This window comes from Vanessa atalanta, chromosome 23 (genome assembly GCF_905147765.1).
Source record: "Vanessa atalanta chromosome 23, ilVanAtal1.2, whole genome shotgun sequence".
Lineage (NCBI taxonomy): Eukaryota > Metazoa > Arthropoda > Insecta > Lepidoptera > Nymphalidae > Vanessa > Vanessa atalanta.
Window position 1 is genome coordinate 103,013 of NC_061893.1, and position 17,112 is coordinate 120,124.

Here is a 17,112-nt window from a genome sequence, read left to right on the forward strand (position 1 = left end):
ATAGATCTATCTTATATTAAAAAGTAACCAATACTTTATCCGCATACTAAACTAGTCAAACGTCTTATTTGTTACATTTCAACAGAGCAAAACGTTCTATCGTGTATTGTTTCTGTGAAACCGAATCGGGAAATGTTTATTTATCTCAGACACGGAATCCCTCTCATGAGGTCGAATCGTTATCACTCGAACCATTTAGTGCGTACACGTTGCTTGTATTGGAACCAATCCAACCATTAAAATGCTCTTAATATTGTTATTTTTTTGCAGATATAATATAAGCATCATCGTAAAATTTTAAGAGTTTTTAGTTAAATATTAACAAGTGACAACAAAACGCCCCAATCGTGCAATTAAACCAGGGCCAACTAAACGAATCCGTCCAAGTAGTTCCATTGTTAGCTTACCATCGGCATCGCGTAATTCAAATGTCAACGTCAACGCTTATAATAACCATTCCATTGTATATAGTAAGCGTCTGCCTATTCCTGGGCAAATGGTTCTAGTGAATAAAAGCAAAAGTCACGAGATGGTCGGAGGCTCGGAGCAGCTGTGTCGGTGCGCGCAGTCACGTCGCGGGTCGTCGGCCGCGGCACAATGAGCTGTACCTACACTCAGACTTTAAAAGCGCTCGCCATGGGGTTCGACAGATATTAGGAAAACCAATTAACAATCGAATCCGCGGATGATCATGACATTGGCAAGATATTACACTTAGATTTAAATAAAAAGAATTGCGCAGAATGTGCTGTCAGGTTGTTTCTCCCTTTTGTCCAGCCACACAAATAGCCAGAAATGTTAGGATAAATGTTAAAATGATTTATTAATTAATCCTTTTCTCGCTGAATGATTGCATACATCATTTTTTTACTATATAAGTGGGCGGATGAACAAAAACTAGTTGATGAGTTAGTATTTGTTGACTTCCACGCAGAACAAATAATAATTGAAATAATATCGTACCTACTTGAGTAAATTGATACTCGGAAAAAAGTAACAACTAAGTCTCTTGCTGGTTATTTGATTCTAAATCACGAACCGGTGCAGTGGTAACTTTAAATTCAATTTATTTTTATAACATGTATATACAAAAGTACTGATGTTTTGGTACGAGCCTAATAAAACAAAATTCATTTTGTTTAACTTTGATATTTATGAATATTTCATTGAAACAATGATTTTTCCTTCATTTTACGATAAATATGTAGCGGGTAGGAGATTGTGTAACAAGTACGAAAGGCGCATCTAATCAGCGGCGACATTCAATCGAATGAAACTCGTCATTGATCGGGCGACGAGTGCAAAGGTCTCTGCGGTTGGACTACAACTAAATTCATTACTTCTCTGGAATCTGAATGTGCACATTACACCGTCTGCACGCGATCCGACGGCGAACGTCTTTCATGGGAAACCGTCACATTAATTGAGTTCGTCGCCCCATAAAATGCACGAGGCACGCTATAAACATAGTCTGTCTCTCGCTTGTTTAAACTGTCGCCTCGGAGATGTGTCATTAGATACAGTGCTACGAGACGTGATAATATTAGCTTAGACTATAACTTAGAAAACTTTGCATAAGTCTCGTGTATCGCCCGCCCGCCCGCCGTAATTATTCGATTTCACAAAATGGCAGGTAATTGATGACTTAGAATAATGATTTGTATATCATTTGAAATGTTTATAATGGCAAATACAAAATCACTTATATTCAATGTTATTGACAATATAACAATATTACTCTGCGTGTTTCGCTTTACCTTGTTGTATAAAGATATTCTAATTAATTCTAATCATAAAATAGGTCATATCTGATGTTATCCGCCATGGATTACATCTGATTTTTTTACGTGTACCTCCATTACACGACGAGGGAAGGCGAAGAAAGCCCACAACAGGTGAACTGTGTCGAAGCGTCGAGTCGGGTAAAGTATTCAAAAAAATTTAAAAAACGCGACTAAAATATATACAATGTTATTAAAGTTACGTTTGTAAGCGACTGAGACCTGACGGAGCTCCACTTGTAGAACACATAATAATTAAATATTGTGGTGTTAACTATTTTATTCCGACTTTAATTGAATTAGCCATTTGTTCCTCATGAGTTACAACTGCCTCAGCGTTCAATAAAAATAATGTTATTTAGTCCGAATAACAGCAAAAAATAATGATTTGCCCAACGAATAAATCTTAATTCTGCAAATTAAATTTAGTGAAATTGAACTCGTAAAGTAGTTTATAATTTATTTCATTTGCGATCATGGAATTCAACGTGTAGTTCTCGTTTAGGTCTCAAGCGAATAATAAAATAGGTCAGGTCAGCTTAATGACTCGCTGCTGGCTGCAGTTTACTTTGCTAAAAGTATGGTAACGCAATTATTCCGTAACACTATTTCTTTTAAATAGACGCTATTGAATAGTGTTTCTTACGAGTATACTTTAATTAGAGAAGCAATCGAAAGTATTCGTTGAAGTTTAATTTCAGAAATAGTACTTTAATAATGCTTCACTTACTTTTTATTAAATTCATTATAACAGAGTAAGAGCCCTGCTATTGCGCAAATCCTCTGCTCTTCAGTTTGCAGCTTTTTTAATCCGGCACGAGTTGGTCAATATGGTTAATACACGTGTAGCAGATTATTACCTGTTACGTGCAGATTTCCTCACGATGTTTGCGTTCCTCTCTGAACAGCAGATGAATTACAAACACATATTAGCATCTCGGGTCGAATAAACGGATCAGTAAACGGCAATGTTTATTTATAATAAAATTAAATGATCTACATAATTACGTCATATTAATGTATGTACTTGTATACTTTTTTATATCAGTACGAACCGTTCGATTGACCCGGAAAGCGATTTCTCTGATTATGCACTACGCAATCTTAATCCTACACTACCTCACTGATACGAGCAGGCGATAAGTATCTGTGACACTCTTGGAAATATATGCACATAATTAGCTAAAATACTTCGTAATACCTGATTCGAACTATCTTAATGTAGGATTAAGATATGAGCGAAAGTAAAATCTAGCTCCTTATGTAACTAGAATAGAACTTTATTATCAACTAGCTGAAGCCGCTGCTACGCCCGCATAGAAGTTAGCTTGTGTTTAGTTATTATAATTTGAATAAAAATGTATATTCAAAGTATTAAGAAGCTGGAATAATCAAATGTTGGACTGCAACGGAAAAGTTCGATTGCGTGGATGCATCTCTGATTTTACCAAGTTATGTCTTGCATTCAACCAGCACTAGGCCAGCGTGGTCAACTATGGCATCGCTGTCTCAAAACTAAGAAGAGCCCAGCCCAGATGCCCAACATTACTGATACATTAAATTATTATAATTAATTTAAATATGTAATGCCTCAAATTTATATCTTTAAAAAGGGAACTTCATACAAAGTTATATATGTATATAGTGTTAGGTAAGGTATACGTCATAAACAATTTTAGGTGTTTAATAGCAAAATAGCGTTATAATCACGTTATATTTAAATATCTACTTTTCGTCACTGCCTGTTATTTGTACCGAGAAGGCAAAATACTCGATTTCATATTTCTATTATTACGAAGTATGGCAACACCAATATGGTACGGGAAAACAGCTGGTTGTAGACAATAAGCTAAAAATAAAAAATCCCATTAACTTTCTATTGCTTATATTATTGATATCAAATGCAGAAACTCGGTGCACAGGAATGTTTACATTAATACAAAGTGCCGTTACTATAGTTAAATAATTCTAACAAACACAAAGCAAAACAGAGGAAGTGTCAGCGGAGCGTCCAAGAGCCCAAGTAATGTGCAACAGCCGGTCACGCGCGACGCTTCCTCGCGGCGCAACGAGTAGTACACACGCGCCTTCCGGAATTATAACGCAGGAATACGACCGTTAGTCCATCAACGAGAGTGCAACGAGGGTGTTCCGAACACACGAAGGTTATTTTCAGAACATAGCGCTGACATAATGCTCAATATTTCTAAAGTATAATTGATGTAAATGACGAATTAGGAGAACCTCGACGGATTAAGATCAATATGTATGTAAATGTTGCTAATTGCCAAAGATAAATGAACAGGGGAAAAGATTTAACTAAAATATTGTCGTATCTTCTAAGCTTTGCACTTTTCGCATTCTGCCGCGAATAGTCTGCAACAACAAAGATAAATCTCGAGGAGCACTGCTCTTTATCTTTATAATCTGAAAACGTAACATCCCCGACTGTAATTTATTTGACACATTAACATTAAAGTGTTTACTGAAGTGAGCTTGAATTGATAAACAATACAAAAATAGAAGTGACAAATACAATATTATGTATGGGCTTTAACGACTTGTGGAGCATAGATTTATGCATTGATTTAATCTAAGTAAGTTTTAAGCCTCGGCTCATCGTTATGTGAAAATTGCGGGATCAATCCTAAACCTTGGGCTAAAGTCGTACTCATTCCCAACACAAGCTTTACGCTCAATTGGAGGAGAAAATAGGATTACAGGAAATCCCTTGATAATAAGTAATTCTAGTAGTTAAAAAAATACTATATACGATGCTGTATACTTATTATATTTAGATGTGTATAGTATTTTGAATAGTTATTTTCGATACAAAAAACGTTTTGGATGGTAATTTAAACTAGTCAAAGAATAATCAAGTGAATCCCAAATTGCCGAGATGCCAAGCGGTTACTATTCACAATGGGTTCACAACAGGTGGACGTAAAACTGAAAATTGCCAATTTCATGGTTTTTATACAAGATAATGGAAATTTAGCTGTTGGATACACGCCATTCAAGTTGAAACTTCATTTGAATTTAAGTATTGATCTGACTCAGATTTACAATATATTAAATTATCAATTTATGAAAAGACTTTAACAGATCTCACTCACACTCTGTAAACTCTTTAAGTAAAAGAATAATATCATCGGGATACAGATATCGGCGGATATATACGGCGATGATAATACGCCCGATATATTAACAATTGGTGGCGCACTGTAGACAATCTATAAGAATATGGTGCAAGGAAAATATTCCATAAATAAATCACACATTCTGACGTACGTATTCATTGATTCAATTATACTGTAAACCTGTCAATTAATAAGCTTCAGTATAATGGAATTGCTTTTAATTTATTACTTCTAAACATATTGCTTACGAAACTCGTACAACACATTTTCTCCAAGATAATTAATTAGACTTCGAATTCTAAGATAATAATTTATATAAAGTGTATATAGAGTACAAAATATAGTTAACTATTTAATGATAATAATTTAATTTTAACATTTAAAACCAAAAAATAAACTGACTTCATCGCAACCAAATAGACAGAGTAAACAATGAGAGCGGTTACATAACTAGACCAATTGACCCAGATGACGTGCGCGATGGGAGCGACCGTCGTCAGCGGGCGTTATGGCGACTGCGGGCACTAAGTCTTCATTAAACTCTCTCATACCAATGCACTCGTATGATCACTCGGAAATGCCGACTCGTTTATAAGCAGCCGCTCGGCTTTGAACGATTACTGCGCGGCAATGCATAATTCTACTAAAATCGGCGGAAGCACACTACAGCAAATTACACGTTCTCCGAGCACATTACCTGATTAAATCTACTCATGGGCGATTATCAATAGAGCAGCCAGGAGATGGTTTAATATTCCCCAAGCTCTAGTAAACAGGATGTGAGAGCTCGAGTTACCTAAGAATTTAGCGATGGCCGATGGCATTTAATAAGAGTTATATACTAATCAATTATCTAAACTTCAAAAAGTTATTTTGGAAGTCGCGTTCAAAGTAATAAAAAGGATTTTCAAAACTACTCTGAGGGCTCGATAGGAATTGCTATTAAAGTAATCACTAAAACCGCTATTGTGTGAAATGAAAAACAACATTTCACGACTACATGTGAAATAACAATTAAATAAACTTTCAAACTGCATCAGTTGTTAAATATTAAAAAGGTTATTAAAATCAGATAGTTCATAGATGAGAAAACGATCGCCTCCTGGCTTTTTCTATATTGTATTACAAAATATGAAACAGTAAAATCTCCTTAATACAGACCTTCATAAACACTTTTTTGAAGAACTTGTGACAGTTTAAATATTATCCCTAACACAACTTCCTCATACAACACAACGAGGAAACGATGATTCACGTTTATTTATTCATATTATATATATATATATATATATATATATATATACATTTATATACACTACAAACAAAGCAAAAAACGTAACGACAAAGACATTAAACTTTGACGACTAAAGCTCAGAAACTATTTAATTTGCTTACGTAATGCCCAAAAATACTAGTGATTTTATAAAAACACAAAAAAAAGAAAACAATTTCAATTGTTATTGCAGTAACCATAATATTAAATTCATTTAACAAGTAAAATAAAATTCAAAAATAAGCTCAAGCTTTTATTTAAATATAACGTATTGTTAGTACACGCGCCAAAGGATTTCAGTCCAACCTACATTCGTTACAACCACTTCCTTGTTAAGATCGCAAAATTTAACAAGGCGTAATTTCGGGTCCGCTACTATTTCTATTCCATATATGTAGTTAATCTAACAAAACTGCTTCAGATGTTACGCAAAGTTTAAATCTAAATAACCATTTAAATATGTTGTCGTGACTTAAGAAAAATAGCTTACATTCACTGAATTGACAAATGGCGAGCAAGATGTCACAGGAGATAAACTATTTCATGTCGACGATTCTGCCGCGGGAACGCACAGACGCGCCGACGATAGACGTGAGGCAGGTACATATAACACTCCATGAGAAGTGAAATGTTCCTAATGTAAATATTTTGCACATGCCTTTAACATTGGCTAAGTAAACGTGGCTTACTTCCTGCCGAGACTACAATAAGGTAAACATAAGTCGTATTGTTAAAAATATAATTAAAATTGAAAGAACCGGATGTAACAATATGTATTTGTTGTACAGTAATAATAATTATAATCAATAATAAAATGAATTATTGCAAACAACATTCGATAAATCTAAAATTACCTTAATAATTAATAAATGTATCACTAGACCGAATTTCATTGGGCAAATAGGTCACATTTGGTTTTAATTATTATTATACAATAGTACCAAAGCGTTGCTACCCAATGATTTGTGTGAGTTACAGTGAGCGGGAAGTTCAATACGGACAATAAATAAAATTACACTAGACCGTGTTCTAGGTCGGAGGAATTAGACGAGGGGAACACTTACTGCTTCCTCCCGTCGCGAGACAATCGCAAGGTCGGCACAGGCGAAGGCTAACAGTAGTTAGTGCCGTTCACCATTCGGTGACCGAGCCCAATAACACATCTCTTACTAAAATTATTTTCTTAAGTAAAACGTTCCACGCTTCGATAAAACCTCCTCTACTCTTGAGAAGATAAGAGCTTATTCTAGTACGGTGCTCCGACGCAGATAAATCGATATGCATGTGATTATCATCCGACGCACGCGGGTTTTCTTACACCGTCGAGGAAAAGATGAATAATAAACACAAAATAACCAAATGGAAATGGCACTGGGGTGACTTTGAAGCTGGATTGTTCAGTTAAGTTTCTCGAGTTCGCACTGGGCCATTTCGGATGTCTATCCCGAGGCGATAATATAATATTTATATAACATTATATTCTCGTAGTATTTTATAGACTTATTAATAGCAAACTAAATCTAAACATATCATTCAAAATAATAGTAGTCCTTGCTTTCATAAGTATAAAAACATTCGATTAAGAGACACATCGGCAATGCAAATGTCACATGTCCTTTACCTTTAATTGCCTTTTCCAATTTTTCTACACATAATTTAAACACCACTATCGACGATACGGCTAGCGATAACACCCGCGCTACACACAACGTGACGCAACGGGAGCCGTTTACATTTTTTATTAGCCTTTTTATTTTATTAATCTTTCGCAACTGTAATACATTTATGAATCCTGTATCTATAAATCACCTAATCATATAAATCAAATACGTTCCGGCAAACAATATTTTAGTGCATTACTAAAATAATTTATACAAATATGTTAATTACTTAACGGAAGTATTAATATTCAAACGGTCTTGACATATTTTAAAATACTCATAATATGACGTTTAATTAAATAGATTATAAAAACAAACAGAAGGTGATTGTATGTATCAAGATTTCATTCTCAAATGAATTACATTAATCGTTGTTTTTTCTTCCATATAATATTATAATTTCATTCGGCGGAGTTCGATTATAAAATTCCGTCTAAATCTTTTGATGGCTCTGCTCTCACAATAAGTTTCGATTTGTAAATGTGTTTAAATTGATAAAAAATAGACGGTAACATGTATTACAAATGTTATTTAATTCGAGTCGGAAACGCGGAATGTTTTTTGTTAATTATAATCGATCACGATCTCGCATGGTCCACGAAGATCTTACATAACGCGGGAGTTGACCAATAACTATATTGTAGTCAGTCGAGCTATTCTGTAAGAACGAAGTCGAAACCGAAGCTCGCCGCAGAACGCGAACGCGAGATATAAGAAAGTTATATTCAACATTTACTAATTTTTTGTGTACGAATAACAGGCTGCTAACCTCATGGAAATGTACGACTGAATAATATATCAATTATACAGTTACAAAAAGTTCTTATTGACTTCTTTTATACATTATTAGCTGCATATAAACTATAATAAGCAAATCAAAAGATACAACAATTCACTCTTTGAATTAATTAGCTAGCTCTCAAGCTGATAAGCGGCCATTACGAGATATCAGTACAAGTGTTCATTTATTCGATAACTAATAAACCTTAACCTAATAAACTCTTAACTTCAATACAAGTACCTAAACAAGAGCGCGTTATATAAATTGAAATATCTATGTGTAAAAAGGTATCCAACAATCACCGACGTTAGCTCTCAAAGTCGTTTAGTCTGATTTGATTGCGCGAGTAATGCCGGAGGGCGCTACCCGTGAGTAGTTTCAACTAAACGGATTCATCGCGTGCAGCTACGGTTCGATCTGCATTATCTTCCGGTGCAAGTGTATCGCTATCACTTTCAGATTTGGTCAATTATTTCATTATAAATTTATGAACTTCATCGGGTACAACGGTGACGTTTCGACGAATCGTGTCTTTTTTTAGTAATTTAATTTCAACTTCGAATATTTTTAAACACATATTTGATTTCTGGAAGCCTGCTTCGTTAAAGTCAAATTTTATTTTTATTTGAATCTCTTTTAATAAAACAGAAGTCGACAAAGGCGATAAATTAGCGTGGTTATTTCGTTCGTCGATAAAAAGATCTGCAAAAACGTCGCAAGTCACTTCTCTTGCAGCGGAATTGTAAACAAGGGGCAAGGTGACTTCTGCTGACGTCATTAACCTTGACTCGAGACCATCATATTCGTATGATTATTACCATACAATCGGATGTTAGAAGTAAACGCTTTTGAAGCAAGATTGATTCTCTTAATCGAAACTGAGCTACACTTGGTAGGTTTATATAAATCTCCTTGTTGCTATTTGAATACATTTCATAATCCGATTAGTAAATTACATTACGTGTCGATGTACCGGCATTCGAAGTTAACAACCGAGAAGCATGCTTCAGTCACCTTTACCTTGACCTTGTCGAAAACTGATTACAGAGGCTGGAGGTCAACACGGTATTTCTTCTATATTTATAAAAGCTATGACTAAAATCCTAAAATATAAACTTTAATAAACAGCCTTATATCTTACACCGTAGCAAATAGACCTTATTAACGAATCCAATACCATCACAATAAATAAATGAAAGAAACGTAATGTGAGGCATTTCTCGTCTGAGTCATCTACTAATTATTATATTGATAATATATTAACAACAATTATAATACTGATACAGATTCAATTAATGACCACATACTGACTTTCGTGATTATTTAAGATCTTAACGTTTACGTATTTAATTTACCTTAGCATTCGCATCATTGGGAGATTGTAAAAGTTGATAACTAGAACTCAACTGAACAGGAAATTATCATTTATATTCCCAAAGGTTTTTTTTCCTGCACGTCATCATCATTTACAAAAAAGGGAAAACTTTAAATATTTGTAATTATTTTTTATTAAAAAAACATAATTGTGTCTTTACTGTTCCAAGCTTTTATTGATGAATGTAAATAGTGCCTAGCAACCACAATTTAAATTGGTGTATTCCGGCGGGAAAGGTGAGTGAACTACTGCCGTTACAGACGTAATGACAGAACGTAAGCTATCTGACAAATGCAATGTTTATTTACCGTAAGGTTTTAGTGTATTACACATTTTATCATATAGAAAGTTTAACTCAACTTAACACGGGTAGAAGTGCTAAGCTAGCTTTAAAAGAAAAAACAATTTATACTGAAAAGAATATTACATTATGTTTAAGATAAACCTAGATGATTTGAATATTCTAATAGACAATGTGTGTGAATCAGTTATCACGTGATTACACTTGCGCACAGCGCTGGAGTTATAATGATCTCCAATGCCACGACAAAACAATTATTGGCGCGAACAATTGGTTCACACAACTACAATTAGGTTACGACCTCTCAACAACTCTATCAATATCTGTATTCATTTCAAAGAATTACTAAACGAGATTGAGGAAAATAGAGTTTTCAAACCGAAAAGATTTCATGGAATTAAAGATATCACTATCGTGATGAAACGCAAATCAAACCGACTAAAACTACTCTTTATTTCAGTAGGCTTATCATTTTGCGTGACTCAATTAACCATCACCATCAATATACATACATTATTTTCGAGTATCAACCAATTATAACAAGACGCTTTTTTATCACCTAGGTACATCTTCTTAGACATTATTATTTAATTTGTTTATCATTGATTTTTATAACTCGTACATTGATTACTTCGCAAATCTGAATCTATCCGCGGTTAAAATGAAATTTAATCGAATAATATTAGCATTGCAGTAATCGATACAAATAAATATAAAATAGGATTAGTTACGAAATAGATCTTCCACATGTTATCACAGTAGAGCTAGAGAAAGATTGAAAAGCTTCTCGTATCAATTATGTCGCAATCTATGAATGACACCTCAATGTCGGCAGTTCGTTATCTTCGGCAAGCGTGTCTGTGTGTGTCTGCTTCATGATAATATTTGCTTTAACAAACAGAGCAGTTTGTTTTGTACTAAAATTTTGTTTAGTTTCATCCGTATCAGATTCGGATTTAGAGTTTTTATAAAAAATATGATCAAACGTAACCGCAAATTTTAAATTTAGTTGGTTTGACCCGGAAAATTTGGTTAACAATTACATGAAAACTTGCATGACATTTGTATCCACAACAAATTGTAACAGCGTCAAGCTCCGGAACCTTTTTTTAAAAGAATAGGAGACCCTCTTTATACTAATAAAGAGCCTGTTACTTTTTATTAAAATATTGGACCTAATATCGAATAAACAGTTGTGATTAGTCATAAGAACACGCGCTTGCAGTTCAGCTATATCTATTAATAGACTTGAACTTATGCACAGGATGTCTATCCTCCCTTCCTCTCACACCTGGTACAAACAACCTTCGACCCTTCATCTAAAAATATCAAACGTCACACTCTTACGGAAATAGTTCCACATAAATGGCTTTACAAATGACAATTGTATTTTATATAGTCATCAAAAAAGCATATAAATTACTTTGAATACTTCAGACACCCTGAATCTTAAATCAAACTGATGTAACGACGATACATAAAAAGAGGATTAAACCATATGATTGCCTAAAATAAAATGAGAATTTCGATCTCAATCGCTTTATAACAGGTCGAAAACTCTAATTTTAGAAATTGATTATAGCATAGTTTCGTTGCTCATTTGATCTCTTGTATTGCATTAATCTCAACAGTATGTAATAATGTTTTAACGTATCTACGTTTTGACGTCTTGGTAATTTATCGATGAATTATAATAGTTACACTGTTTTCTCCCATTTCCAAGATTCAACCGCAGTTAGCGCCGCCGTAGTATTACTAATTAGAGCATCCGGCGATTAACACCAAGTCGATGCGTTTTATACAATTTGATTCTCCTGTGCACATGCTTTCTGTTTAGTTAGAATTATTTGTCAATGTTATTTTAATTTTATCAATTTTGAGATAAGGTTTCATTTTATTTCTTACTTTTTCTTTAGAATTTATTTTTTGTTATGTTTTGTCATTTTTGATGCTGATGTTGTTAACGACTCAGTTAATTTTACCTAAATATTTCTTAACACTGTCTATAACTAGACATAATACAAACTGTTTCCAAGTACAACTGAAAACTTAACCTTCTGTTTATCGTCGTCATCTTAAACATAATTCAATCAACATAATTTGTATATCAGATCCACAAAAAAAAAAATAGTTTCATAGATTTGCTTAATTTAACTTGTTGTGCTTTTTATTATTCAACGATAGACGCAGTTTAATCAGGACAATATAATACAACATTCAGTAAGTTTGTAATGTCATCAACAGTAACTGTTTATATTAATAGACGTTCCCAGTCCGGTCACGCCTCGGTTTCACGGACACATGATTGATGCCGTTTAAGAAAATACCTTAAGAACAACAAACACGATACAGTCTATAACTGTAATTGAATTTAATAAAACACATTCGACCAGGTACAATGACCAATAAAAAAATTCAACGCGACGAAACTGTCAAATATTATTGATCGCATATTTAGAGACGTATGAAAGAGGACTTAGTGCGAAAGTGGACGATAATAGACTGAAGAAGACGACTACAGTAATTAATTGCAACAAACGTTAAAATAATTGCAACAATTGAATGAAAATATTGAAAACAAAACAATGAGATCAATCTGACAAATCACTCGGCACAGCATGCGCCAGAGGGAGGGAAGACGGAAAAGGTACCGTGCACTCCGACACGGCGCGCAGGAAATGAAAGGGCGTGTCGGTTCGAAACGAAAGCTGCTCTATTCGCAGTGACCAGCGCAGCAACTGCTCGACCAAGACGGTAATTTCTCGAGCAATTTATACGAGCGTGACGGCCTAACTTTTGTATGCAAAATGCAGCATAAATCCCGTTCTGCTGTTTAACGATTCCACTGTAACATACAGTCACGCGCCGTTTGAATGGACTCAGTATTCGTAAACAATAATCATTGCAGTTATTGAAAGAGAAACACGAGTATTTTTGTTGTGACGATGATGTTGTTTTGTTTTTGAATAACTCGTAAATCGTTTACGTCTATTATTTCGAAATCGAAAAGACATCAAAAATAAAACTAACGATGACTGTTTATGTGCTTACCAGTTAACCACCGCATTGTTTCACATCATAGTAATATCTTATACGTACAGCGCTCATTAATTAACTTTGTATCTAAACGGCTCATTTGTTAACGTGCAACGTTTTAAGCTGCAATATTATACTTGGTGCGTTTTAATAAACGGCTTCTTGGAATAAGTGTAAATTCATTTTGGGAAACAAGATAACGATGTGATATTCTAGGAAATGTACCGGAGTGTAACCCACTCTAAACGACTTGTTATTACATTTTACAAATGGATTTGTTCTACGTTAATTTATTACATCATTTTATAACATTCCTGTTAACATAAATGTCAAATTCAAGAAGAACGCTAACTAAATTAAATTTGGGAGCTCATTATAGTATTCTCGCAATAAATTGTAATGTTCGTTTCAAACCGGTTTAAGTAGTTCAATATGAAGTATTTAGATTTGCTAATCATCGTTGAATTACTGATAACGATGAGTTTGGTATAAAAATACACCGTTTACATATACCGAATGCTTTTGCACACAAGGATACATTATCTTGGCATACTGATAACGAGCATTAATTAGTATAAAAGAAAAATATTTGATAATTTAGGTATTGCCAAGGTCGCTTATGATGTAATTTCAACAACAATAGACTTAAATTGTGAGAACTGAAAATGGTGAGAGATTTTGTTGCCTCGCAGTCGTCATACGGGCTCCGTGTAACCTCTATAATTGAACGAGATGACATCACGATAGCGCAACACGTTGATAAGACCTGTTTCATGCTCATATTATTATAATTCGTATATTTATATTTATGAATCAAACCTTTTTTCGCTTGCTTCTCACGCTCCTTCTCCTTTTCTCTAGCCTTTTTCTCCCGTTTCTCTCTTTCCTGCTTTTCCTTTTCGAGTTTCTTCATCTCCTTCTTCATTTCCTTCTCGCTCTTCTTTGACTTAGTGTCGTCGATCTTCTCGGATAAAATAAAAGTACCCGTCTGTACCTTCGTATCCAACTCCTCCTTGGACTTCATCTTGTACGTTAAATTGTATCCACACTAATATTTCACACAAGGATAATGTAATAATAGCAACAGAATCCCGTGTAAAAGCACTTCGTTATTACCGGGACGCTCGGCCGCCGTGAAAAATTTCGATTCGGCACAGATCGACGGCTTGCTGATAGTGTATCGTTTACGTACAACAGCCGGCCGCGATTGGCGGAACAGTATCGGAATTATCACAGACACGTTAGTATTCGAGACTGCGAACCACGATAAATCGGATATCGATATACGCGTAGGCAGGTCGCAGCGCGCGGAGCACCGGTCGCGACGGAACCTCAGCTAACACTGCGCCGGCTGTCAGCCTCGCCCTCGGCACTGAACGCGGAGCGGCGGCAGAGACGGTGCGCAAGCGACGCGTGCGATCGACAAACTCTATAAATAAAGCCTCACTTCCTATGCTATTATATAGAATCAGAAGACGATTTATGGCCATTGAACTCACGAAAGCTTTTCGCTATGAGTAACCAGGCAAAGTTTTCGCGTGAGGATTGGCTGTGGGCTCTATTTACATAAATAAAATTAGTTCCAATGTCAAGGTCAAGTGTCTGTATACGGCTGTCGTGATCAATCAATGCTAACTAATTTTAAGAAATAAAATACAGGCTAAATTGACTTTCGTTGTTTATTTCTTTTTCAATACTATTTATTTTAAAATTAAATACTTTAATTTTAAGTACCTGGACGTCGGAGGTACCAATTGACCATATATGGTCGTGTTGAAAGAGTGGAAACAAAAAGTTGTTTCGGAAACCCAGGCGACGACATTCGGAGTCGGGCCCAATGAACGACGCCGCGAATGGCAACAGGGACGTCCGGCTCAAAAACAATATAAACCAGTTGTATCATCATTTTGAAATTTCATTTTCCTTCCATGTGATTTCGACGTTTAAGGCTCGATACAAGTTCAGTAAGGAGACTCCAACAAAATACATACATCAAGACAATGATATTACATTAATTACACCATTGATAAGATCTCAATATCCTGGTATTCGTAAACGTAAACTTATATTATTACTTTAATTTTTAAAAGATCCTTTAGACTTAACTAAACTCAATATATACTACTACTTAAATACTTAATTTTATATTACTTAATTTAAAAAAATACATTATTTATGAAACGCGTCTTCAATGACTGCAATATCCACCTGGTATAGAAAAACTTACACTATATCTATTGTAATATAGTAATTAGACATAATGAGACACATGAGCCGAGATGGCCCAGTGGTTAGAACGCGTGCATCTTAACCGATGATTTCGGGTTCAAACCCAGGCAGGCACCACTGAAATTTCATGTGCTTAATTTGTGTTTATAATTCATCTCGTGCTCGGCGGTGAAGGAGAACATCGTGAGGAAACCTGCATGTGTCTAATTTCAACGAAATTCTGCCACATGTGTATTCCGCCAACCCGCATTGGAGCAGCGTGGTGGAATATGCTCCAAACCTTCTCCTCAAAGGGAGAGGAGGCCTTTATCCCAGCAGTGGGACATTTACGGGCTGCTAATGTATGTAAAAAAATTAGACATATGTAAAGGAATTCATAATTCTCTTGCTAACTCCTATTGACCTTTACTGTGATTGTCAGCTTTCTTATGCCTAAAATAATAATTGTAAATACACGTACTACAAAGTAGTTTTAATATTTTGAGTCAGAATCATATCGAACACATGATTTTTTAAATATTTCTATTCTAATACTTTTTTTACAGCATTATTATATTAGATACAGTACAATACTAGTTACAGAGTGATAAATCAAAACAAGCGTGGCCTGACATATCGGGAGCCAAAACAAGGGCGAGCAAAAAGCTGAGTTTCTCGGAGGGCCGTTGACGCGTGACGTAACGCTCTGCTGGACTCCGACCGCCCTGAGAAAGTGCAATTTAAGGTGGTTTCTGTATTTTCACTGGTGGGTTGCAACACAATGAACCCATACATTAAGATATTAACATCATTATATTTGTTTCGATGGCAAACTGGTTTCTCCATCGTGTTAGTATCTGCACATCCGCGTCAAAAGAGTTTAATTTTTCTTTTGTATGATAGATAGAGAGATAGTTGAGAGTAAAATCGTACAATAATATTATATTCGATGCGGATTAGCCACACTGGCGAAGACTTGTATGGAACTATAATTCAACTAGTCCGTTTCTTAGTACAGGAACTTCCTGCTTTCCAATTTATGTCTACTATATTTTCCATAACAGTGTAAGCCCATTATAATTGGAAAATTTACCGGAAGATAATCGCATGAAAGTTATGAAAGGGTAACCTGTCGGGCTCAGAGGCACTTCCCGGTCTTGCGGGAACTGATGTGCGAGAACCTGACGCTGACCACGTAATGGTTATTGACGGAAATGAAAGTATTTTGCCGCTATACACTGAACAGCATACAAAGTCTTGCGGCGAAACAACCGACCAAAGTGGGTTCCAAATATCAGTTTACGAGGCAACGACATGCCTCGTTATTTGATACATCTCAATCAATTTGATGTAGATGCTTTTTCTGCTTGACTCAACAAATGTAAATAATTGACCTCGTTCATTATATTTGGAGGACGTATAAGATTCAGTTCGGTACTTCGAGATGTAGAAAGTAACAAAATATTGATATCATTATTCCAACAACTAGATCAATACCTTAATAATTTTAAACATACTGGCATAATAAATTACTATCGGCGCAGGCGAAAAGCATT

The 17,112-nt window shown here is 35.0% G+C and overlaps 1 protein-coding gene across 5 annotated transcripts in view; it reads right to left on the bottom strand.

Annotated features, from left to right (window-relative positions):
* The window catches only part of LOC125073208 (actin-binding LIM protein 2), a 49,255-nt gene extending 34,526 nt beyond the window's left edge, over window positions 1–14,729 (bottom strand). For 3 of the 5 annotated variants that reach the window (XR_007120029.1, XR_007120030.1, XM_047683943.1), the window contains exon 1: window positions 14,168–14,727. Coding sequence is in view for 3 of the 5 variants with exons in the window: in XM_047683943.1 (XP_047539899.1) it covers window positions 14,168–14,372 (205 nt within the window). In the remaining 2 variants the exon portion in view is untranslated. Of the gene's footprint in view, window positions 1–14,167 lie in introns of all 5 variants that reach the window. The other 2 variants (XM_047683944.1, XM_047683947.1) reach the window with 2 other exon arrangements.
* Between the last annotated feature and the right edge of the window lie 2,383 nt (window positions 14,730–17,112).